Raw genomic sequence first — 26,248 nt, 5'->3', positions numbered from 1 at the left:
TTTTCTGTCAAGGACTTTAGTGGGAAACATGGGGTTTTGTTCACCATTTAGAATGATAATCAGTTTAAATGCCTTAGAGTATTCTGGAGTGCATGAGTGGGCAGGTGGGTGGGAGAGCACGGAGAGCCGTTTGTAGCTTGTGCCCAGATTGCTCCAGTTCCACTTAAGACATAAATGTGGGTACACTTACTACGAGGCACGAGATTATCCCAGACTGTGGACAGTCTTAAAAAGTCCTCGATGCTCTTTGCTCTGCCTCTTCCTCTGCCAGTTTAGGATTAGGCTGTGAGAGTAGGTGTGTCCAGATGGTGAGCGTGAGTATCGCCCAGAACAAGAAAAATCTTTAGAAAGTTTTGGCTGCGGTGAACCCCTGGGATTCCGAGCCTGTACCTCTGGTTGCGGAGCCAGCCCTGGCTCCTTCCAGGTGGTGCCGAGGACTCCCTGCTGCTCCCAGCCAGACCGGTCTGTGTGTTCACACGGGCCTGGTTCTGGGGCTACAGAGGGCACAGGGTGCCAGCCGTGACACTGAGTAATGCCGGGAGGTGCCTTTAGAACGGACAGTGTGGGTGAGCTCCGCACACAGGGAATACCTCTGGCTTGACGTTTCAATTACTGCATTATTTAAATGAGTGTCAATTAGGTAGCATAGACTGGCTGCCTTCTGCCAGGGCACTTCCTAGTTATTAGCACAGGCAAGTGTAAAATGCTTCATATCAGATGTGGTGCTTCCTGGCTGGACTGTTGAAAATCAGTCACAGAAGGTGATTATCCTTCCTCGGTGTTCCCTGATGTGTAGAGTATTTATATCCTGGTCTGAGAGATTAGAGGTCCGCAGACCCTTGCTTGGGGCCCTAAAAAAGCTTTGTGATAATTCTCATACCTCCTCGACCCACCAGACTACCCCAAGTAAGATATCACAGGCCCACACATGTTATTGTTATTCCTAAATTTTAACAAGACCAAAACAGTGAGTCATAGGCATTTGGGGGTCCTGCCGTGTTCCTTAGACTTGTGGATGTTAAGATCTGAAAATGTTACTACCTTGCTTTTAACCTGCTTTGTTGAATTAGTAATCCTAGCTCAGAAAATCCTTTTGGCATCTCTTCGACTAATCCACTCAGTCGGATGAAATTGCCAAAGTGGGGGTTTAACTGAAGTGTGTGTGTATGTGCGCACATGTGCATGGGTGTATGGGGTCATTCTCGTGAATTTAGGGTCTTCATTTATATCTGGCCGTATATAAAAGAATTGATTCACGAAGGACTCTGCTAATTAATTCTATGGGAATATACACATTAAGAAGATTAAATGTCGGTGAAAAGCAAAATAGGAAGCGAAGTTGTTGAAGGTTTTGTACTTTCCCATTTGCTAACTGCTGAACTGGGCTTACGGTCCCTCCGTAGCAGGGATTGAGTTAATTATTACATATTACTGAGCTGTCTTTCTTCCTCTTTTTCCCTTTTTCCTGATTGTGGTGGGGAAGATATGAAAACCTTGGTTTTTGACTTAGTTTATGACCCCACAGGATAAGGTCTGATTAAGATCTATACCTCATTATGCCTGGATGCACTGCAGAGTTGCCTGTAGTGGGATGAATCTTACTAAAGATGGTATTTACTTGAGGCTGCTCAACTCTGGCAAAATTCTCTAGGCTACAGTTTATACATATATTTATTTATTTATTTATTTATTTAGGGCTGTGTTGGGTCTTTGTTTCTGTGCGAGGGCTTTCTCTAGTTGTGGCAAGAGGGGGCCACTCTTCATCGCGGTGCGCGGGCCTCTCACTATCGCAGCCTCTCTTGTTGCAGAACACAGGCTCCAGACGCGCAGGCTCAGTAGTTGTGGCTCACGGGCCCAGTTGCTCCGCAGCATGTGGGATCTTCCCAGACCAGGGCCCGAACCCGTGTCCCCTGCATTGGCAGGCAGATTCTCAACCACTGCGCCACCAGGGAAGCCCCTAGGCTACAGTTTAAACATCTGTCAGACAGTCCCCACGTCCTTTCAAAAGCTAGAGACCTTGGAAAGGCAGTAGGCCTCTTGCACCTGTGCACCTAGAGTTCAGTTTGGGCTGGAACTTTAAGAGCAGAGTTCACTCTGAGGGCACAGCAGAGAAATTATTATTGTTTTTTTTTTTTAATTGACAATTTTTTATTTGAACCACAGAGTGTCATTAATTCTTTGGTACCCTGGACCATCCATTCCCATAGGATCAGTGATGAGTGAATCCTGTATGGTCTACAGTTATTGTTTGCTGTTGTTGCTGGGGGACCGTAGGTGCAGCAAGTGAATGATTCATACTCCTCAATTCATTATCAGCCTGTGATCTGCTCCTCTCCTATATTATTCTCACTTCACCCTTTCATCCTAATACTAACCTCACCTCCCCAACCCAGCATCAATAGGTACAACCTCCTTAATGTGTTAATTATGTATTTTTGGATATCAATGACCTTTAAAAATGATTTAGGGTTTTGAAATACATGTTTGTGTTTCAAATTTACATAGATTGCTTTATTGCCCAGTTTTTGAATATAGTCTTTTAAATTCTCTGCTGTGATCCCCAATCAGTATGACACCACTAACTCTGCCCCTCACCCCACCCATCCATTTCCCTCCAAAGAATCATCACCTGTTGGGCAGAATAGTTGGCAACTCTCAGCCCAGCTTTGTGCCATTTGAGAGTGGCAAGCATGTCTAGACTCCCTAGAAATATTATCTTTCAACTTGCTTTTGGCAAGTGTAAACTTTTTGCTGGATTATGTCAACAGATATATATGTTTCTCATCCTCATAGAAATAGATTGGTGCTGGAATTTCTCTAGGATTTCTCTAGGCAGGGAGAAGTAAAGACTGCCCCTTGGCTCATTAAAGTTATTGCTCATTAAAAATGTCTGCGGGCTCTTGATCCTCGGGGGTGAGTCTGGTGACATACATAACACTGTCAGTGGCTATTTTGGATTTTCTGCTTTCGGGCATGTCTTTGCTCTTGGATGAGCCCCTGGTGGTTTTCAGAAGACCTAGCAAGTCAATTATAAATAGAAGGCTTGTGTCTGCGTGTCTGCATGCCCTTATTCTGTGGGACAAGGCATCCACATTACAGTGGGCAGTGAACTATTTTTCACTCCTTTGAAGAGGGAAGAAGAAAGGTGAAGAATGCTTTTTCTCTTTCTGAGATAACCCACACCTCTACACACACCCACACAAATCTGTGTAAATGAACTTGACATTTTCAAAGACCTTACCTTAAGGTCTCCTCTTGAAAGCACAGCCATCCAACCTGTTATTTTAAGAAAGAAGCAGTTCTCTCACAGACCTGCTACAGAGGGTTCAGGGATTAGAAGGCAGCCTGTCTGTGCTGTAGACCTTCGGAGGGAGTTTTGAAAGCTGACTCTCTTTATACGAACAGTGCTTTGGTGAAAGTGGTCTCATCAAGCTAATCTGTGGCCTCTAGGACTTGGCTGTTTACATTCTGTCTTCACTTTCCTTCCCCACTGGTGGAAACTGTTGGGACCAGCAAGTCTGAACTAATTATTCTAACAAAAGAGGGGAAAAGAAAGAGTGATTTGAAAGATGAAACTGTAAATGAGTGTTTTCAGAAAGAGACAATTAGGAGGTCTGGTTCGGTGTGATTTACTGTAAGATTCCATCTTGCACCTTGGACCCACCTGTGTGGGCTCTTCCTTTGGTTCCACTTGTTACCTTACTGTTCAAACATTGTTTTATTCCCTTTGTCTTTTTGTGCCCTCATCCTCAATAATTGGGGCCAACTTTTTTCTGCCAGTTGAAAATGTTTAAGCAGTGTTTAGTCTCTTAATTAATGTAAAAACTTCAGTGTTGCACTACTGAAAAATTAATGTAGACATTTAGCTGACAATATTGATAATATGGATATGTAAGTATAGACCGTGCATCCTTGTGAACTCTTACTATACTGATGTATTTCTGAAGCAGACAGGTGACAGCAGCAATGTCAGCAGTCCTGTATTAGTGGTTGATGGAGGTTCGTGTGGAGCTAACGGGAGCTGGTATTAACAGATGCCATATATTTAGGAGCCTTTTTTTAAAACACAAAATAAAACACACAAAAAATGTTCTGGTAAAACATTTTATTTTGGTTCAAGAATCGGTATGTGAGAGCCCATCAGACCAAAGATACCATGAAAACCACAGTGGGAGAAGTTCATTTTCAGAAACCTGTGGACAGATGATAATCATTCTTTGGTCTAGTATAGGATATAAAAGAGTACCCAGCTTATATAAACACATTCATATCTTGAGAAGTGATTATTATTTGGTGGTTGGTCAGCTGAGAGTTACAAGATAACAGAAATATGGAAATCATGGCCAGTGGTGATACTTCACCTGACTTTGGTTAACATGTTTGTAATGGTCTTGGAGAGACTGTGTTGTTCCCCCAATGGGGTTAAAACCCATGCAGTGATTTTTTTTTTTTTTTTTTTTTTGCCATACGCGGGCCTCTCACTGTTGTGGCCTCTCCCGTTGCGGAGCACAGGCCCCGGACGCGCAGGCTCAGCGGCCGTGGCTCACGGGCCCAGCCGCTCCGCGGCATGTGGGATCTTCCCGGACCGGGGCACGAACCCGTGTCCCCTGCATCGGCAGGCGGACTCTCAACCACTGCGCCACCAGGGAAGCCCATGCAGTGATTTTTTTGTTTTCCTTCCTCTCTTCCCTTTGCAGATGAGAAGCCCAAGGTTAACCCCAAACTTTACATGTGTGTGTGTGAAGGCCTCTCCTGTGGAAATGAGGACCACTGTGAAGGCCAGCAGTGCTTTTCCTCGCTGAGCATAAACGATGGCTTCCACGTCTACCAGAAAGGCTGCTTCCAGGTCTATGAGCAGGGGAAGATGACCTGTAAGACCCCGCCGTCACCTGGCCAAGCTGTGGAATGCTGCCAAGGCGACTGGTGTAACAGGAACATCACAGCCCAGCTTCCCACTAAAGGTTCCCATGGACTTTTCTATTTCTAGATCAAGGGTTTTTGTTAGTATTGTCCTGATTCTGTGTGGGTTAAAGATGTAAGTAGCCACAGGCTTTCCTCCTGCTCTTCCAGCAGTGGGTGACAAGGGAAGTCCCTCTGGTGAGGAGGAGAAAGGCGTGGACTTTTGGAATCTACAAGGAGGATGGATGTTTTTGGGAAAGTGAGCAAGGTGATGTCTGCCTTGGGGATGGCTTGGCTGACCAGATCTCTCTTGGTGGTCATGAGCAGGTGAATAGCTCCTGACATCCTTTTCTGAAAGGAGCTATGATGTCATAATTTCTGAAACAGTTCTTCTTCGTAAATGCTCATCTCTATGTTGAGTGTGTAGGGAGCCAAGTGGAACATAAGACTCTGATGTCTGAGTGGAATACCTTTCCTTCTTTACGAGGAAGGAGACAACCTGTATCTGATGCCCAGCAATCTATCACCGAAACTTGAAGCTGGTGAGATTTCACATCAACCTTGTAGTTTATGTGGAATCTTCTCCGTATTATAGTCGATATGGATTTCAGTCCTCCTCTGAAACTGTTTCCTCATAAAATGAGCCCTAAATTGCTATCTCAGAGTCCCTACAAACCTGAGTGTACCTTGGTCTTTGTAGACTCAGTCCAAGCCAAATTTACTCTTCTTAATATATAGTATATTTTTAATAGACATACTTAACCAGTTTTGCACTCACAAAAGGAGAAATAAACGGTAGGAGAGGCTACTAATAGTATCCGCGGCCAGAAATGTCAGCCAGAAAGGGAGGAGACAGAAAAATGTAAAAAAACTGATACAAGATCATGTTACGTAATTCATAATTTTTGAAGTTATGGTGAGGACCTTAAGGCATATAGAAAAGGTTAAAAGTCTGATAAGCAAATAGGGTTCAATAATAAAGAGAGTTTTTAATAAAAAGATGTTTTTATAAGTGCGGTCAAGTATTTAATGGTTAAACCTAAAAGGGTACTTGATGGGATAAGTTCTTAAACCCTGTGAATTAAATTGTTATTAATAGTGGATGGACCATGAAGAAATGTCTGCATTCATGCAAATATTATATCTGCATTATGAAAAGTTTCAAATCTACAGAACACTCTGCCAGATTAGAGTTGTAACACAGAATTTATTTTCTTTACTTAAGGAATTTCTGATTTAATTAGGGAGGCACAATATTCATAATTTAATGCTGTACATAATTAGCTTTACACTTTATCATACAAGTGACATGTGCCAAGTTGTTGATTAATTTGGATTTGGAAAGTTAAAGGAAATTTATAAAGGAAGTTCTGCTTGAGATTGTATGGCTGAAGAGGCCAGGGACGTGGAAAGAGTAAGGCATACGTGGGGAAGAACAGGGCTTGGTGACGTGATGTCAGGAAAGGCTCTGAAATTCAGAGGTGATTATTGCCTTGGGATCTTTTAATTATGGACCTTCACTATGCAACTGAGAAACTTTGATTTAACTCACAAGGCAAAGTGAATATTTGCTCGAGTGACATGTGAGTATTCGAGTGAATTGCACAAATGTTTGAATGGGTAATAATGTCTGAGCCAGAGAGTGAATGAGTGATTAGGTGAGTGAGTGAGTCAATGATAGAACGTTTTGAGTGAGTGAATGAATGTCGAATAAGCGAGTTAGAGAACAGGTGAATGAATAGGTTCCTAGGCAGAAATCATGATGTAAAAATAGCAATGAGAATTGAGCAGTAGACATCCAAGATTCGTTGAAGAGAGAGACCACAGAGATCTTAACTCAGATAGCACTTTCTCATAGGAATATTACAGCATAGTGTCTGTAAGGGCTTGTTGGTAAAACATCCTTACAGATCAAATCCAGGTTAATAAGGATAGTATCAGAGATTTGTATAGTACTTTATATTTTAAAAACACATTTCACATAGATGCATTAATAAATTGGTTCTCAGTGGAATTTTTTCAAACTCCTATTGTGTCTAAATGAATAATGGTTGAATGACTGGGCCGTTGGCCAGGTATTAGGAAGTCTTAGTTTCAACACTTTGTGACTTGTGAGACTGTGTGGTCAGGATCGGGAGCGAGCTACTTGTTAGGCATTGGTTATGCTTAATAATAAGTAAACAATGATCTCTCTCCCATCTCCAGGGAAATCCTTTCCTGGAACACAGAATTTCCACTTGGAGGTTGGCCTCATCATTTTGTCTGTAGTGTTTGCAGTCTGCCTTCTAGCCTGCCTGCTGGGAGTTGCTCTCCGAAAATTTAAAAGGCGCAACCAAGAACGCCTCAACCCCAGAGATGTGGAGTATGGCACCATCGAAGGGCTCATCACCACCAATGTCGGAGACAGCACGTTAGCAGTGAGTGTGTGGCCCCAGGGGACCCCAAGCATAACAAAGATGGCTGAAGATGCTTTCTTATTTCAAGCACGAAATGCTAACCAGTAACTGGTGACTGGACAGTGAGTGCACACATGCTACTGGTCATTTATGTCTTCAGCAAGTATATGCCGGCACCCCTATGTGAGTTTAGTCTCCCTTACATGAGAACATTTATTTTAGATAGACATTTACATTAAATGAAGGAGTGGATTTATTTTAGTCGATCCTTGGTAGTTATTTTTCTTTTGGGAGTAAGGGGACAGGGACAGACAATGGTTGCCTATAATTTTGATGCTGGGGGAGGGCTTGGAATTTATGGTACTCAGTTACTCTATTTTTAGCAGTAAAAGTGCTTTCAAAAAAAGCACCTTTTGCTTAATATTAAAAATCACTTTCCCTTCTAGATTATTTCAGCGCCCTGTAATTTAAGACTTTTAAAACCCGACATCCAAAAAAGCAGCGATTAAATTTTTCGTGCTCCTGTGCCGCCCCCTTGTGGACTGCGCTCATTTGGTTAAACGAGTGCTGTCCGATAGCAATACGTGCGGCACATCTGTGATTTAAAATGTTCTAGTAGCCATCTTAAAAAAAGTTAAAAAAAACTTCACAGGTGATATTTTAAGAATATACTTAACATATATAATTATTATCATTTCAACATATAATTAAAGAATTATTAATTAGATATTTTGCATCTTTTTTTTTAAACTAAAATTTCAAAATCTGTGTATTTTATACGTACAGCACATATCAGTTCAGATCAGCCACATTTCATTGTCTCAGTGTCAACGTGTGGCTAGCAGCTACCCTAGCACAGGGTTTGGAACCATTGTATTTGTATGTTTTAAAGTTATTCTTTTGCACATTTTAATATGATGAAATCACATTGAAAAGCGACTGTCTTCCTTTTTTCACTTTTTAAAATCGTCTGTCAAGTGTTAATTTTAAAGCACCTTTAAACTTTAAGTGAGAAAACGGATTGCATGCTGTTGAATAGGTTACCATCAAGTGCCAATAGGAAAAGATTATAATAACATCCTACAGGGGGTACTGTGCTGAGTAGGATGCCCCCTTTAAAAAAGGTGAAGATTTGTGTTAGAAAGATGTTAATGTCATGCCAGTACTAAATTGAGACTCTCCTTGTCATTGACTGATGAATTGAAAGACGGTCAAGGTGGTAGCTTTTAATGTGATTCAGTGTTATTTGATGCCATCATGTAAGATCATCTGTATTAAGTCTTGTTCTGCTAGACGACAAACTTAAAAGTGTCTGGGAGTTCTGCAGTTAAGCCTTTTTGCTGGAGAAGACTTGCCCTCACCAGTCTTTGTAGCTCAGGTGCTACACCTGGACTACTACCCTTGGCGAGTTATTAAAACATTTGATGGTGGCTGATACAGGCTGGGAAATATCCCATCCTACTGCCTTCCCCATCACTGGACCACAGTCAAGTGTACTTTTTTGTATGAAAAAAAAGGGGAAGGAACCTTGTTTATCTTCCTCTTACCTACCTATTTAATTGTGCTACGGTGAAACTGGGAAAAGAGGAGATAAGGACATTTCATTCAAAAAGTAGAAAAATATAGTTTTTCTTTACAAGTGTACCTAGAAGTTTGTTTCAAGTTTTAAGGCAAATTAAATGAATTCATTGAGTTAGGAGCAAGGATGATACAAGGCTGAATCTTGACAAAACTTTAGCAGTAGTCAGAACTTTGTTCCTCAGAACTGCTAACATAACTAATCACATTGGGCACTGATAGGAATCTCTAGTGCAAATTATTATTTAAATGGCTTCTATAATTTTGAAAGCAGAATGCTTTCAAATATGCTAAAATAGTCTTCTCAACTCAACCGTTTTAGACGACAGTATATCACGATATAATGACACAGTAAACAACACTGTTTAAAAACAAGTTGTCATTCTTGGTCTACATACTTGCTTATTTAACTGATATTCTCATTTATATGACTCAGCAATGTGTACCTTACTAAACAGCTCTCCTACACTGAAAAAGAAGTCTTGGGATCCAAGAGTTGAAGTAGATGTTTGTTAGTCTTTGGTCGATTCCACCCACCCTGAAGTCTATGAACTCGGTTTAGAACCAGGATTGTACATTATGAAAAAACAACACATTAGTTTTATAGTAATTTCAGAATTATTCTCTCAAAAAAATTGAATGAATAAAGAGAAAAATGAACAGCAAAAGAGATAGGGAGATGTGAAACTCTACTTCATCTACATTCAGTTTCTTGTTGAATATCCATTTTGCGGCTTTTAAGGATTCTAAATTTCTTCCTTTAGATGTTCAGATTTTGGTAATTTTGCTGATCAACAGTACTTCACAGTGGTGCTCAGAGTAAGTAAAAGACAGTGAAACTCAAACAAGGCAATGTATTAATGTAACAGGCCAGCTAAAATGTTTGGGAAAGGACAGCTTTGGGGAGTATTAGATCAACATTACTGCAACCTTCCCACAATCACCATGGGCACAATATTGTTTATTATAGATAATCCATTCCTGATTCAAAAATGCTTCTGCTTCTTGGCTTACACTGAGAGTAAGAAGGGAAAATTTATGAATGAACTAATTGGGAATCTTTTTTGCAGTGTGTTCATTTTTAGAAGTAGATTTGGGGCATGGTTTTATGTTTCAATGAAATTCATATTTTTTCTCTCTGCTTTGTGGGTAACTGACATCGAGAATGACATACAGTATATGAAATCATGTGTTAGATACTTTTTTTTTTTTTTTTTTTTTTTGCGGTACGCGGGCCTCTCACTGTTGTGGCCTCTCCGGTTGCGGGGCACAGGCTCCGGATGCGCAGGCTCAGCGGCCGTGGCTCACGGGCCCAGCCGCTCCGCGGCATGTGGGATCCTCCCGGACTGGGGCACGAACCCGTGATGCAGGCAAACTCCCAACCACTGTGTCACCAGGGAAGCCCCCGTGAGAAAGTTTTGAAAATTGTAAAGCACTATAGAATTTAAAGAGTCTTTCAATTAAAAAAAAATTTTTTTTTTTTAAAGTAGACAACTGTTAACAAAAAAGAGAAATGACATAGAGGTGTTAATTTTGTGACTCTTGTTCCCCACCTACCTAGTAACCTCCATCCAGGTAGCCCTCTCTGCTTGAGTGTACCAGTCTGAGGACTCAGATGGTCATTGGAGTCTTTACAAGACCAACAACATTAGAGTCATTTGGTTCTTATTCCTAATTTGTTTGTTCCTTATTAGAGTTCCTTGGCATGTCAGCTAAAGTGCATCCTTTGATAAGTATTCTGAGCAGGGCCGAATGTGGTCAATTTTGCTCAGCTCTTGGACTTGAAGGCCTTTGATTTTTGCTCCACTTGCTCTTTTAGCTACTGTTTCCCCTTGGGCTCAGCCCTGCATGTTGGACTTTTTATTTTTTTATTTTATTTTATTTTTTTTTTGCGGTACGCGGGCCTCTCACTGCTGTGGCCTCTCCCGTTGTGGAGCACAGCCTCCAGACATGCAGGTGCAGTGGCCATGGCTCACGGGCCCAGCCGCTCCACGGCACGTGGGATCCTCCCGGACCGGGGCACGACCCTGTTTGCCCTGCATCGGCAGGCGGACTCTCAACCACTGCGCCACCAGGGAAGCCCTGAACTTTTTAATTTACATCTTTGACTTTGTCCACTCAGCTTCTTTCTTTATATATTTTCTTCTAAAACTCTGGATACAAGAAAGGACTACTCATCCCTCAGGAAAACCTATCCCATATTAGGCAAAGGGCTAGCTTCTGGTTTTCCTAAGAAATAAAACCAGTTCTTCCTCCAGTGGGGCTTTCCATGCACACGAACAGGCCATGTGTCCAGGACCACTGCCTCCATGCCAGTTACACCCATGTGCACGCTCATACTCTTAACCTGGGAGCAGTTCCTCAATACTTTCTCTTTCTCCTTGTTTTGAACCACAGGATTTATTGGATCATTCGTGTACGTCGGGAAGCGGCTCTGGTCTTCCTTTTCTGGTACAAAGAACAGTAGCCCGTCAGATCACACTGCTGGAGTGTGTTGGTAATTCTTTTTTCCCTTTCTTTGCGGGTTATGTGCTATGGTTCTAGAAGTAGGATGGACCTTGGAAAATCTGCTTCATGTTGCCTCTTGCCTGTTAAATGTCAGGAGATGTGAGGTAGCCATGTGGTAGTACGCCTCTAATCTGTGACTTGTGTTGGAGCACTCGAACGTGGTGAATTTCTTGTCAAAGAACTAGTATCCACTAGTATCCACTAGGCAGGATACAGAGTGCCCAGTCAAAAGATTTCAGTTTTAAGTAGACCCTTCAGGATAATGGGAATGCTTGAAAATGAACTAACATGGCTGTTCCTGACCATAGGCATTGGGGAATCTGAGGTAAGTCGGCTTTTGGATAGTAAACTTGATTATTGCAATTTTATACTTCCTCCCTCTTCCCCTGCCTTAAAAAAAAAAAATGAAATAAATGTACCAAAGCTACCCTTCATAACTGCTTTATTTGAACAAGAGCTGTGTACATTTCTCTGTGGCCTCTCACATTTTTTCCCATATTGGAACATATTTGTATAGAGATATAATCATAGTGTGTATATAATTTGTCCCTGTTTTCAGTTTTATGCTCACACACATTTCCATGTATTTGTACACATCACAGGTATTTTAAAGATTATGTGATTGTCTGTTGCGTGATAACAATACTGTGTGAAGAATGTTTTGCACACGTTGCTTCTTTTGAGTACGCAGAATAAATTTCAAGGAATTGAGGTTCCTGGATCAAAATTTGTGACTTTTTATGGCTTGTCTTATATATTGCCAGATTGCCCTCTAGGAAGGTGGTGCAAGTGCTTTTTTTTTTTTAAAGTTCTGATTTTTTATTAGTTTTAGTTTTATGAGGTGGGCACTTGCAAGTCACATGACAGTTTTCATTAATTTCTCCTTTAGATGGCATGCAGGGATGGCCACAGTAGCAATAATGGATTGGAAACATCTCCATACTCTCCTGGTTCTCCCCAGTTTTGGGGGGGCTGGCTTTGCAGCCCTTGCCATATCATCTTTTGCTTTTGGGGAGGTGATGGGCCAACATAGGCTGCCTTCACCACTTGGCTGCTATCCTCTGACTTTTCTTCCTGTTTTCACGGAAACCAGGACACCCCCAAATGCAGTAGTGGAAGGGGGTCATGGGCAGAGGTAGTAAAGTGACTGCCACCTTCAGGCACACAGGTGGCCAGCAGGAGCCTGTTGCCTTTTCTCTACGTCTGTAGCTACTGCAACTGTTTCTGAACTCTAACTTCATGCTTCTCCTCCATGGTGGACTGTGAGTAGAGAAACGAAACATGGAAAAGCCCCCAGTGTGCTCACTGCTTACAACCAGAGTTGTCCTCTTGTACCAGCTAACATCCCATTTGATTATGAACAAGGGTACCTGGGTAGGGGTAAGAAGTGAAGGGGGACATTACCCCCCATCCTCCTGTTCCATGGCCACTCACCATTCACAGAGCAGCAGCCCTCATGACCGCTCCTCAGAGATGGACCCCAGAGTCCAAAGGGCAAAACAATACTGCACTTTAAAAATGCATACTGTTTCCGGTTGTACAGATATTCTTCAGCATTTTTTGAAATAGTTTATGTTCATTTATAGCATTTTATTGGTTCAGTGCTAAAGAGCCATGCCTTTCAGTAGCATCTAGTTAGTGTTCATGTAGCACAGGCTTGAATAAAAATGTATGTAATGAACTGTTTGGATAATATGTTACCATTTTTGGTTGAAAAACATGAGAAGTTGGACTAGATCCGTTGTTAACAGATGGTGATCAATGAATCTCCAAATTTCAGGTGCTTTAGGGACCCCCACTTCTGGGTCTCCATGGCCAGGACTTTTGGGCAGCTCTGCTTCTGTTTTCAGGGACTTATGCATGAGGTTGCATTTGCAAAAAGCATTTGACAACTTAACAGCCTTTGAAAACCATTTAAGTAGGTTTCTGTTTCAATTCTGTCTACTTATGCTGACATCTATCTCTGTTTGCTCTAAAAAAAAGGATTTAAGGCAACTGTATAGTAATGTCCATAATTCTCTGGGATATTTTTCTCTCCTTCCTAATGAGAATATGAGGACAAAGGGCAAATAAACATACAGAATGGAACCAAAGGCAGGAAAAGATGAGCGTTCTCTTTTGTAGCAGTCGATTTTGTAGATCTCAGCACTAGCCTTCATCTTAAACTACAAATGCTGGGCAATTGCTATGACTTTATTCAAATTAATCCTGCACTAAATACTATTTTTGTGACTTGACAGTGGCCCACAAAAGACCACTTACTGGCTTCATTTAACGCTCTTTTGGATTAGTCACTGGTATTTAGTAGGAACATTGCTTATTGTAAGGGAATCTAGATTGAGCAGTTTTGATTATGTTTTGATTATGTCCAGACGTAATCTCCTGGACAGACATGCTTTCTCTCTCCATGTTTGGGTTCTCAGCGACTTAGTTTTCCAGCAAAGAGCTGCATGCCTGTATATATAGGTGGTGCTGCAGCAGCTTATTACCAGCTGGGATTCCCAGCAGCCACTTGCCTTGGTAGAAAGCCCCGCTGCCCTGCAACTCGTATCTCCTGCTGCACTGTTTTCTAGGTGCCGCGTCTGTCTTCACCTTGATCATAGCCCGTGTTGATCCCCACAGTGTCGTGGTAATTCCCTCCTCCTCCCAACCTCCCTGATCACCTGCCTGTCATTAAGGAGAAAAACGGGAGCAGCAGCGTGTAGTTGACAAGCTGACAGTTGTGCTGGGGCTGCAGGAGGGGGCATGAACTCCTCAGATCAGATCACAACTCATCACCGTTTTTTGAAAATGTCTTCTCCAAGTGGTCTTGTCAGTGTCACCCACTTGTGGCATCACGGGGACTGTCTTGCAAGCGAACACCCATGACCAGTGTCAGAAATCGGGACTGTTCTGGGATTGTGTGTTTAAGACTTTGCAAATCCTCTTTTTTTTGTGTGTGTGTGTGGGGGGGGGGGGTACTCTCCCGTTGCGGAGCACAGGCTCCGGACGCGCAGGCTCAGAGGCCATGGCTCACGGGCGCTCCGTGGCATGTGGGATCTTCCCGGACAGGGACACGAACCCATATCCCCTGCATCAGCAGGTGGATTCTCAACCACTGTGCCACCAGGGAAGCCCTGCAAATCCTCTTTTGAAATATCCTCTGCCAAGAAATCCTTTAAGGATGGCAGTGGCTGTCTGTCGATCTCCTACATAGCATTGTTCTGTGTGTGTGTGCATGTGCGTGTTAATCCTTCAGAATGTATATCTCAAACTCAGTGATCTCTTTTGTGAAAAATATAAATGTAAATTCACAAATTTGGACTCTTAGAAAATGCCGATGTTGATCCTTTATTAAGGGAAGGAATCAAGTAAGTTACTCAGTTAAGCCCCATTCATGCTTTTTGGCTTTCATCAACATTGAAATCTAATAATCTGTACCATTTTCTAAGTTTTACTAACTTTCATGTGCTTTTACAAACCATATGCATTTCATACCTTTTCACAGAGGAATGTAAATGTAAACTTTGTAATTAGCAGCTCATTGTACCAATGCAGATTCTGAGAGTGTTTCATTTGATAGCACAGTAGGGTGGCCGGGAGGGGCAGTTTCCACCTTATTTTTGGATGTCTTTACAGGCAAAAAGTAGTGGTATTTATATCCCTGAGTTGTGTTTTTCCATGGGAGGGATTAAGAGTAGCTAGCATGAAGTTTGTTGGCTACCTGTCCTGTTCTACTGTCCAATGTCACCTCTGTGTTGCTTTCCACAGGGAAAGGCAGGTATGGTGAGGTGTGGAGGGGCAGTTGGCAAGGGGAGAATGTTGCTGTGAAGATCTTCTCCTCCCGGGATGAGAAGTCGTGGTTCAGGGAAACAGAATTGTACAACACTGTGATGCTGAGGCATGAAAATATTTTAGGTAAGTACAAAAATAATCCCCTCGTTTTTTTCTAGGAAGAAATAATTGCCTGCCTTTGCCCTCTCAGATTTGGTGTGTCTGAATTCGCAAGTCTCTCCTAAATGGTGACATAGGGACCATCAGCATTTATATGCTGTTTAATTTTCTTTTCACATGAATTTCTTGTGTAAGTCTGCAAAGAAGCTAAGTTTGAAGATTCTCTGGATGATGAAAAGAAATCGTTATTGCTAATCCTCTGCAGGTTGTTATGTAAATAATAAAAATTTGTCCCAGGGCTTCCCTGGTGGCGCAGTGGTTGAGAGTCCGCCTGCCGATGCAGGGGACACGGGTTCGTGCGCTGGTCCGGGAAGATCCCACATGCCGCGGAGCAGCTGGGCCCGTGAGCCATGGCCGCTGAGCCTGCGTGTCCGGAGCCTGTGCTCCGCAACAGGAGAGGCCACAGCAGTGAGAGGCCCGTGTACCGCAAAATAAAAAAATAAAAAATAAAAATTGCCCCATATTGTTCACTTCAAGGCTTCCTCTGTAGTTCTGCTTACCCCACCCTTTTTGAATATTTATTACTTGAATCAAACTAAGAAAGATCTTTGGACGATTTCCTAGAGATTCATAGCTCCCAGGGATATCGTAATTAAATGCACATTCCTTCAAACAAGGCATCGTTTTTAAAGCCCAGATTTAGAGAAGGATTTAGCATACATTTTAATTTGGAAACTAAAGCTTGGAAACATTTGTGAAATATGTGAAGAGCCCATTGAAATACTGCTATGGAAGTATAAAGGGTTAGAATATTCCTTTAGCCCATTGACTTCGTTTTTGAAAAGTTTTTCTACGTGTGTTTATACTAATACATACATATATGATGAATGCTGCCTGGAGTGGCTTCATTGGACTCTTTATAGGATAGTGTTGGCCACGTAATGGCTACGGGATCAGGTTTGGCTTATAGGAAGGCCATTGCCAGAATTTATTTCTATTCCAGTATTGCCAGTTTAGTATTAAGCCTGAGTCAGGTTGTCTACCGATCATGGTTTGACAGTTGTCCAAAGCTTTGCTCTAACAGTTTGCTGGTATGTTCTGTCTCAGACTTGTCTCAGTTGCTGTTGTCATTTTCTCCCCTTCCCTTCCTCCTTGTGCCCTTGCCGTCACCTCGGCCTCCTCACTTGTGTCGTTGCTATGGGTCTCCCCTTTCCAGCCCATCTTGCCACACTGAATTCTCTTCCACTGGGGAGCTGAGACACTTCTGCTCAGAGTGTCTTTGATGACTCCCACGTCACTTGCAACATTTGTGACTTCTGGGCCTGGCATTCCAGACTCCCTATTTTGGGGTCCCAAGAGGACTCTGCTACTTCCTGTACAAATATGCCCACATGCAGTCAGTTCCAGTATTTGTCACTCCTTGGGAATGCCCTTGAACATTCAGCTGTCTGTGTCTTCATTCATGTTGCTCTTGGTCACCCACTATCCCCATTCCACCCTCCACCCACTCCTTCCTTCATCAAAACTTCTTAGTTCCCTTCCAGACTCTCGCAAGGGATTTACTTGGGCTTTTCTGCACTCCTGCACTTTTTACCTCCTATATAACTCTTACCGTGACCGCCTTGTATTGCAGTTAGATGCATGTGTGTTAACAACAATGACTAGTTACTATGCAGTAAGCACTGCTTTGTGTCATGCACATTTTCTTATTTAATCTTCACCAGGACCATAAGAGGGCAAATATTCTTATTTTCCTGGTTGTAACTGATAAGGTAATGGAGGTGCAGAGAGGTTAACATCACGCAGCAGGTTAAATTATTGAGCTGAGAATCACACCGGATGGTCTAACTCTTAACCACATGGTAGTTAGCTCATGGAATTGCTTCTTAGATTCTAGAGTCATAGTGTGAGGTGAAAATTCATCTACAGTCAAAATTACCTTTAAATGTCCCAATTTTTCCTCTGACACTGGAACAGACTGAGGTTCGGTAACAGATAAACCACTGGCTGTGTTAAAAGTCATGATGTACAAGAAGTTCTTATCTTTAAACAGTAGAAGTACTCTTAACGGGCAGGTGCACGAACTCTGAGAAGCACGTGGGGTCTGAGACTCACTGAAGGAAGGGCATGTTCAGGCAGCCCGTCTTCTCGTGGGCTCGTGGGCTCATGGGCTCATTGAGCAAAACACTCTAGATGTTGCCGTGCTATGCAAGTAGTCACTTTATCCATGCTTTTGAGTTAAATGACCTGTGATACCACTCCACTGTACACCCAGGACAAGAATTATTTCCATTGTTTTTGCTTTCACACGCAGTCCTGAGGACAGTTCCCTGCATGTGGTAGGTGCTTAGTAAATATTGATTAAATTGGATTTGATCACACAGGAAATTTGAAAGTCACCTTTGCAGTATGATTCATGTGAGAGAAGTTAGGTTCCCTTAGTGTGATCACAGAAGGCAAAAACATTGTCCCCCTTCTTATTACATAATAATCCATGGAAATTGTGAATTCATGAGATCTTGTTACTACCCTCATCATAATTACAGCTGTATGGATTAATTTTACTGTGTAGTCGGTCCTCTTAGTTGAGACAGCTCGTAGAAATGTACCACCTTTTTTAGTTAAACTTCTTTCCCTGCCTTAGCAGTTTTTTGGATGTAGAGACTTTAAGGTTTTCTGTGACATTTTCTTTTCTATCAAAAGATTGTTTTGACTATCATATCATGATTTCCCCCACCCTTGAGTATTGCTAACTCTAGCCCCCTCGAAATACATAATTACACACACACACACGTATAAAATTCTGGGCCCTCCTTGTTTATCCCCCCCCGCCCAAATGATATCTTTCCAATGACTAGTTTGGATTTCAGCTCTTCCTTCTGCTGTGTCTGGTGTAGAAGTCAGCAGATAAGTGAATGACGGGAGGCTCTGTTTGGTGGTTGGAACAGTGTCCGGGAGTTTGGGAAGCTATTTGCTACTCTCAGCATCATTAGAGGCCCACTCTGTGACTTTGGGCCAAAGTTGTATGTTTCTGAGCTCCTTTTCCTCATGACTGAAACCAGGGAGTTTCAGTTAATACTACAATTGCACTCTAAAGTCTCATCTTACACTTAAAAAAAAAAATTATGGTACATATGATATCACTTATATCTAAAATATGACACAAATGAACTTATCTATGAAACACAAGCAGACTCACAGACATAGAGAACAGACTTGTGGTTGCCAAGCGAGAGGGGAGTAGGGGAGTTCAGAATTAGCAGAGGCAAACTAATATATATAGGATGAATAAACACCAAGTTCCTACTGTATTGCACAGGAATATTCAATATCCTGTGATAAACCATAATGGAAAGGAATATAAAAAGAACATATATATGTATAACTGAATCACTGTGTTGTACAGCAATTAACACACTGTAAATCAACTCTACTTCAATAAAATAAATTTTTAAGAGCGATTATAGCACTTAAAAAAAATGGTACAATATCCATTAAGTTGACCTTTTTGTTTTTTCTTTTTTTTTTTGGCGGTACGCAGGCCTCTCACTGTTGTGGCCTCTCCTGTTGAGGAGCACAGGCTCCGGACATGCAGGCTCAGCGGCCATGGCTCATGGGCCCAGCCGCTCCGCGGCATGTGGGATCTTCCCGGACCGGGGCACGAACCCACGTCCCCTGCATCAGCAGGCGGACTCTCAACCACTGTGCCACTAGGGAAGCCCAAGTTGACCATTTTAATCATATAAGCGAGATTTCTTTTTTTTTTTTTTTTTTTTTTTCTGGTGGTATGCGGGCCTCTCACTGTTGTGGCCTCTCCCATTGCGGAGCACAGGCTCCGGACGCACAGGCTCAGCGGCCATGGCTCACGGGCCCAGCCGCTCCGCGGCACGTGGGATCTTCCCGGACCAGGGCACGAACCCATGTCCCCTGCATCGGCAGGCGGATTCTCAACCACTGCGCCACCAGGGAAGCCCTAAGCGAGATTTAAGTACAATCATATTGTGTAACCGTCACCACCCTCCATCTCCAGAACTGCCACATACTCTTAAAAGTACTGCTTAACCATTTAATCAGTCAGAATTCCTTGAGACCAATTGGAAGTGAAGGAAACTACCTGAAAAACATATTAAATTACAAACTTTGGGGCTGTAATTGAACCCAGAATTATTTTGAACTATAATATTAACCAGCTACTCTTGAACACTTACTGTGTGGTAGGCATCATATGAAGCATTCTACCTACAGTAACTCTTTATTTTCACAGTAACCCTTTGAGATACAGGACGGTGCTATCCGTATCTTACAAGTGAGGAAACCAAGGTGGAGATTTTATGTGACACATGTGGGATCACCCAGCTCAGGATGGTGAGCCGTATGGACGCCCAGTAGTCTGGCTCTGGGGCCCAACGCTCTCAAGCCCTGTGCTCCCCAGCATGGTGGCCTGACTCCTCAGGTATCAGAGCTGCCCGGCGCCTGGATCCCACGAGAGCTGCCCGTGAGAGGCTTACAAGGGCACTGCTTACCTCACTAAAGATTTGGGGTTTTATTTTAGTTTATGAGGCACCTGGGAGGATGACTTGGGCTGTTATGTAAGAGGCTTTTGCCCTAATCACGTTCTCTCGGTGTTATGAACATGTCCAATGGCTGGGCCAGGCTTCCAATGTATGGGCACCTGTTCAGTCTCCACTAACAGTAGAGTGCTTTGACTCAAAATACAAAAGTCCCATAAAAATGCTCTAGCATGTTGAAGCAAATGTAGGTGTACAATTCACACTTAAGTGGTAAATAGTTTTTAAAAAAATCTTACTTATTTAAAAGTCAGTTTTCTTGAAGGTCTAGAGCCTAACTAATGGGACAGACAAAAATCCTTCTCTAAGAACGTGGGGACTTAAGAAGGTGAGAGAATAAACTGTATTTATTTATGTATTTAATCAGTCACTCAGTCAATCAGATGCTACTCTCCCTTGGCCAAAGGAATCAGTAAAGGCTATGCAAATATATAGCAATAATTTAGTTTCTTTTGAGTGGGTGCTTCTATAGTTTGGGATATTCATTTTGGAGAAAGTTATTAAATATGAATATCATGTGGTTTACATATGATCATCTCAATGGATGCAGAAAAAGCTTTCGACAAAATTCAACACCCATTTGTGATAAAAACTCTCAAGAAAGTAGGCACAAAGGGAACCTACCTCAACATAGTAAAGGCCATATATGACAGACCCATAGCCAACATCGTTCTCAATGGTGAAAAACTGAAGCCATTTCTTGTAAGATCAGGAACAAGACAAGGTTGCCCACTCTAACCACTATTCAACATAGTTTTGGAAGTTTTAGCCACAGCCATCAGAGAAGAAAAAGAAGTAAAAGGAATCCAAATCGGAAAAGAAGAAGTAAAACTGTCACTGTTTGCAGATAACATGATACTATACATATAGAATCCTAAAGATGCTACGAGAAAACTACTAGAGTTAATCAATGAAGTTGGTAAAGTAGCAGGATACAAAATTAATGCACAGAAATCTCTGGCATTCCTATACACTAATGACGAAAAATCTGAAAGAGAAGTTAAGGAAACACTCCCATTTACCACTGCAACAAAAAGAGTAAAATACCTAGGAATAAACCTACCTAAGGACACAAAAGATCTGTATGCAGAAAACTATAAGACACTGATGAAAGAAATTAAAGATGATACAAATAGACGGAGAGATATACCATGTTCTTGGATTGGAAGAATCAACATTGTGAAAATGACTATAGTACCCAAAGCAATATACAGATTCAGCACAATCCCTATCAAACTACCATTGGCATTTTTCACAGAACTAGAACAAAAAATGTCACAATTTGTATGGAGACACAAAAGACCCCGAATAGCCAAAGCAATCTTGAGAATGAAAAATGGAGCTGGAGGAATCAGGCTCCCTGACTTCAGACTCTACTATAAAGCTAGAGTAATCAAGACACTATGGTACTGGCCCAAGAACAGAAATATAGATCAATGGAACAGGATAGAAAGCCCAGAGATAAACCCACGCACATATGGTCACCTTATTTTTGATAAAGGAAGCAAGAATATACAGTGGAGAAAAGACAGCCTCTTCAATAAGTGGTGCTGGGAAAACTGGACAGCTACATGTCAAAGAATGAAGTTAGAACACTCTCTGACACCATACACAAAAATAAACTCAAAATGGATTAAAGACCTAAATGTAAGGCCAGACACTATTGAACTCTTAGAGGAAAACACAGGCAGAACACTCTATGACATAAACCACAGCAAGATCCTTTTTGACCCACCTCCGAGAGGAATGGAAATAAAAACAAAAATAAACAAATGGGACCTAATGAAACAAGCTTTTGCACAGCAAAGGAAACCATAAACAAGACGAAAAGACAACCCTCAGAATGGGAGAAAAATATTTGCAAATGAAGCAACTGACAAAGGACTAATCTTCAAAATATACAAGCAACTCATGCAGCTCAGTATCAGAAAAACAACCCAATCCAAAAATGGGCAGAAGACCTAAACAGACATTTCTCCCAAGAAGATATACAGATTGCCAACAGACACATGAAAGGATGCTCAACATCACTAATCACTAGAGAAATGCAAATCAAAACTACAATGAGGTATCACCCCACACCAGTTACAGTAGCCGTCAAAAAATCTGCAAACAATAAATGCTGGAGAGGGTGTGGAGAAAAGGGAAGCCTCTTGCACTGTTGGTGGGAATGTAAATTGGTACAGCCACTATGGAGAACAGTATGGAGGGTCCTTAAAAAACTAAAAATAGAACTAACATATGACCCAGCAATCCCACTACTGGGCATATACCCTGAGAAAACCATAATTCAAAAAGAGTCATGTACCACAATGTTCATTGCAACACTATTTACAATAGCCATGGACATGGAAGCAACCTAAGTGTCCATCGACAGATGAATGGATAAAGAAGATGTGGCAATTATATACAATGAAATATTACTCAGCCATAAAAAGAAACATAATTGAGTTATTTGTAGTGAGGTGGATGGACCTAGAGTCTGTCATACAGATTGAAGTAAGTCAGAAAGAGAAAAACAAATACCGTATGCTAACACATATATATGGAATCTAAAAAAAAAAAAAAAAAGGGTTCTGAAGAACCTCGGGGCAGGACAGGAATAAAGACCTATGTAGACGTAGAGAATGGACTTGAGGACACGGGGAGGGGGAAAGGTAAGCTGGGACGAAGTGAGAGACTAGCATTGACATATATACACTACCAAATGTAAAATATATAGCTAGTGGGAAGCAGCTACATGGCACAGGGAGATCAGCTCGGTGCTTTGTGACCACCTAGAGGGGTGGGATAGGGTGGGTGGGAGGGAGATGCAAGAGGGAAGAGATATGGGGATATATGTATATGTATAACTGATTGACTTTGTTATACAGCAGAAACTAACACAACATTGTGAAGCAATTATACTCCAATAAAGATGTTAAAAAAATTAAAATAAAAAAAGATGAATATCACATGGTTTAAAGTGATAAAGCGGAAACATTTTTTTGACTGAAGTACAGTTGATTTACAGTGTTGTACCCACTTCTTCTGTACAGCCAAGTGACTCAGTTATACACATACGGACCTTTTTTATTTTTTTTTGCGGTACGCGGGCCTCCCACTGCTGTGGCCTCTCCCGTTGCGGAGCACAGGCTCCGGACGCGCAGGCGCAGCGGCCATGGCTCACGGGCCCAGCCGCTTCGCGGCATGTGGGTGGGATCTTCCCGGACCGGGGCACGAACCCGTGTCCCCTGCATCGGCAGGCGGACTTTCAACCACTGCGCCACCAGGGAAGCCCAAGACCTTCTTTTTTATATTCTTTTCCATTATGGTTTATCTCAGTATATTGAATGTAATTCCCTGTGCTATACAGTAGGACCTTGTTGTAGCAGAAAGTTTCTTTAGCAAGAATAAATAAACGTCTAAGTGCACATTTTGTTTCATATTATGGCCAGCTAAGCATTCTAAGAGAATCAGCTATGGGGAGACAAAGCAGGTGGGATAACAGGGAAGAGTGAGAGACTAAGTCTGGCTGTGGGGACCAGCTTAGAGGAAGAGGGAGAAAGACATGGGGATCATGGTGCGGAAGTGTTATTCGGTTCACTTTACAGATGTTACTTTACAGATGTCCCACAGGTACAAGTGTCAGATTGTCTTTCTCGAGTAGAAGCCAGCTTGTTTGAGGGCAGGATGATATGGTGGGTAAGAGTATGGGCTCTGGAGCCAGATTGCTGGGGACGGTTACTGGCCTTAATGTCAGTGATGTAATCTACCCCCTTCATGTGGTTGTTGGAGGATTGCATGTAGGATGTTTAGAACTGTGCCTGGCACATTGCTGATTCTCACTAATTATTAGCTGCTTCTATTGTCGATGATGATGATGATCAAATAGGGAAACCTTTCTTTGTTCCCAGAATTTCCTATGCAAGTTATGGTGTATCAGAGCAGCTGGCACCAAATTTGGAGTTGGTAGCAACTTAATAGCTGTGTGATCAATAGCTGTGTGATCCTTGGCACCTCCCAGCAGCAACTTCATCATGTGTAAAATGAGTATAATATTTATCTTTCTGGTCTACTGAGAAAAATTCCATGAGAAAATATTTGTGCAAGTGATACAAATTTTATATAAAATAGTTTATATAAAGTACAGCATGTTTATGTATTCTCCTTTTCCTTTACACTTTCACGAGTCATTTAATTCTTCAAGCCATATCTGTCTTGAAAAAGAAAATTCCCCTTGTATTTCTAAGTCCCAAATTTCACTGTCCATATGGGTGCCTATAAGGTATAGATCTATAATGCTAGGAAAGCACCTCTGTAGCAGGAAAGACAGGCACACACATCACCATTTATTTCATAGGTTAGGAAGTGCCTCCAACTGCAAGTTCTTTCAGTGTGCTGAAAAGTCCCCTCAGAATGTTTAGAAAAATTTCTTCCTTCCTCTTTATCTACACCTTTCAATATCTCACTTAAAAATTTTTTTATTGAAGTACAGTTGATTTACACTGTTAATTTCTGCTGTACAGCAAAGTGACTCAGTTATACATATATAGTCTTTTTCATGTTTACAGTTTGTCACAGGATCAGTATCTCACTTCTTTTCAAGACTACTTCAGTTGTCACTTCTTGATGGAAGCCTACTGTAACATCTAGTCTGAATTATTATGATTCCCTGCTCTAGGCTCCTACTATCCTTTGCACATATATATTACAGGACTTTTCACATATATCATAATTTTTCCGTTTTAGCTGTCTTCTTTTCTAGCCAACAAACACCATCATCTTGGTTTTCCTGTGCGACTGACAAAGAGCATCCTAGGTGCCTGTTATATTTGATAAGTTCCTTTTTTATTTTTTTTTTGGTGGTACGCGGGCCTCTCACTGTTGTGGCCTCTCCCGTTGCGGAGCACAGGCTCCGGACGCGCAGGCTCAGCGGCCATGGCTCACGGGCCCAGCTGCATGTGGGATCTTCCCGGACCGGGGCACGAACCCGCGTCCCCTGCATCGGCAGGCGGACTCTCAACCACTGCGCCACCAGGGAAGCCCTAGGTTCCTTTTTTAAATCGATGAATCAGTCACATTTAATATAAACTCACCCCTTGATTTTATATCAGAGACAATCCAAAGAGCCCAAATGAGTTGCCCAATGTTATAAAGCAGATCACAGGCAGATCCAGACTAGAACACAGGTGTCTAGGTTCTAGGCTTTGTGTTCTTTCTGGGTGGTTGATGAATGATCTATGCTTGGAATGTCAACATGATAAAGGGTTTAACACTCTCATTATGGGTAAACACAAAGATATTATTTCTATCTGAATCTTAATGCAATGTAAAAAAAAATTTCAAAGGATTATTTACAATGGAAATGAATATGAAAATTCCCTATTCACTAGCAGTGTCTTCTTAAGGTATAAATACATTATTTTTCTCTGTTGATGCCTCTGTAAACCTCCTTTCATGGCAGTTGGTAAGTTTAATTATTTTTGTTATAGGTGATCTCTACTGTATGGGTCACTATTTCTGTATAGTAAATTAAGCTGTAATGTGAAATTCTCACGTCTATTAATTTTGTTCTTGCTCTCTCCAGGTTTCATTGCTTCAGACATGACATCAAGACACTCCAGTACACAGTTGTGGTTAATCACACATTATCATGAAATGGGATCGCTGTATGACTACCTTCAGCTTACTACTCTGGATACAGTGAGCTGCCTGCGAATAGTGCTGTCCATAGCTAGTGGTCTTGCACATTTACACATAGAGATCTTTGGGACCCAAGGGAAACCAGCCATTGCTCACCGAGATTTAAAAAGCAAAAACATCCTGGTTAAGAAGAATGGACAGTGTTGCATAGCAGATTTGGGTAAATTTTTAAAAATATTTTTAAATTATTGTTTTAACTTCTGTTGTCTTCCCTTGTTTAGCCAGGTTGCATCTTTTTCCCTCCAAACACTTTGTTATGAAAAATTGCAAGCATGCAAATTGAAAGGGCTTCACGGCGAACACCTGTATATTTACCACCTAGATTCTCCCATGAACATTTTACTGTTATCACATATCCAGCCTCCATTTATCAATACAGCTTAATCTTTGATACATTTCAAAGTAAATTGCAGACAAAAGAGCCCTTCCCTCCAGTGGCTTCAGCATACACACCAATATATCATTCACTGGAGTTCTTTGTTTACTTTTTTTCTCTTTTCAGGTAAAATTTACATTTCACATGAAATGCACAGATCTTAAGTATACACTCTCAGATTTTTGACAAATGCTGTAAAATCCAAATCCCTGTCAAGATACAGACCTTCCCATTACTCTAGAAAGTCACCTTGTGCTGGTTCAGTCCATTCCTGTCTCAGCCCACCCTGAGAGGCAACCAGTACTGTTGCAATCTGATTTCACAAGCTTTACACAAAGTAGGTACACAATGAAATAACCTATGGA

General features: G+C 41.8%; 1 protein-coding gene across 2 annotated transcripts in view; it reads left to right on the top strand.

The window, feature by feature from the left end:
* Nucleotides 1-26,248, top strand: part of ACVR1 (activin A receptor type 1) — a 127,831-nt gene that overhangs the window by 86,053 nt on the left and 15,530 nt on the right. For both annotated transcript variants that reach the window (XM_059052013.2, XM_059052014.2), the window contains 5 exons: nucleotides 4,698-4,961; nucleotides 7,105-7,316; nucleotides 11,271-11,370; nucleotides 15,132-15,278; nucleotides 25,392-25,667. In XM_059052013.2, coding sequence (XP_058907996.1) covers nucleotides 4,698-4,961; nucleotides 7,105-7,316; nucleotides 11,271-11,370; nucleotides 15,132-15,278; nucleotides 25,392-25,667 — 999 coding nt within the window. The remainder of the gene's footprint in view (nucleotides 1-4,697; nucleotides 4,962-7,104; nucleotides 7,317-11,270; nucleotides 11,371-15,131; nucleotides 15,279-25,391; nucleotides 25,668-26,248) is intronic.

This window comes from Kogia breviceps, chromosome 2 (genome assembly GCF_026419965.1).
Source record: "Kogia breviceps isolate mKogBre1 chromosome 2, mKogBre1 haplotype 1, whole genome shotgun sequence".
NCBI lineage: Eukaryota > Metazoa > Chordata > Mammalia > Artiodactyla > Physeteridae > Kogia > Kogia breviceps.
Note: the sequence above shows the minus strand (reverse complement) of the source record. Positions and strands in the feature narration are given on the sequence as shown.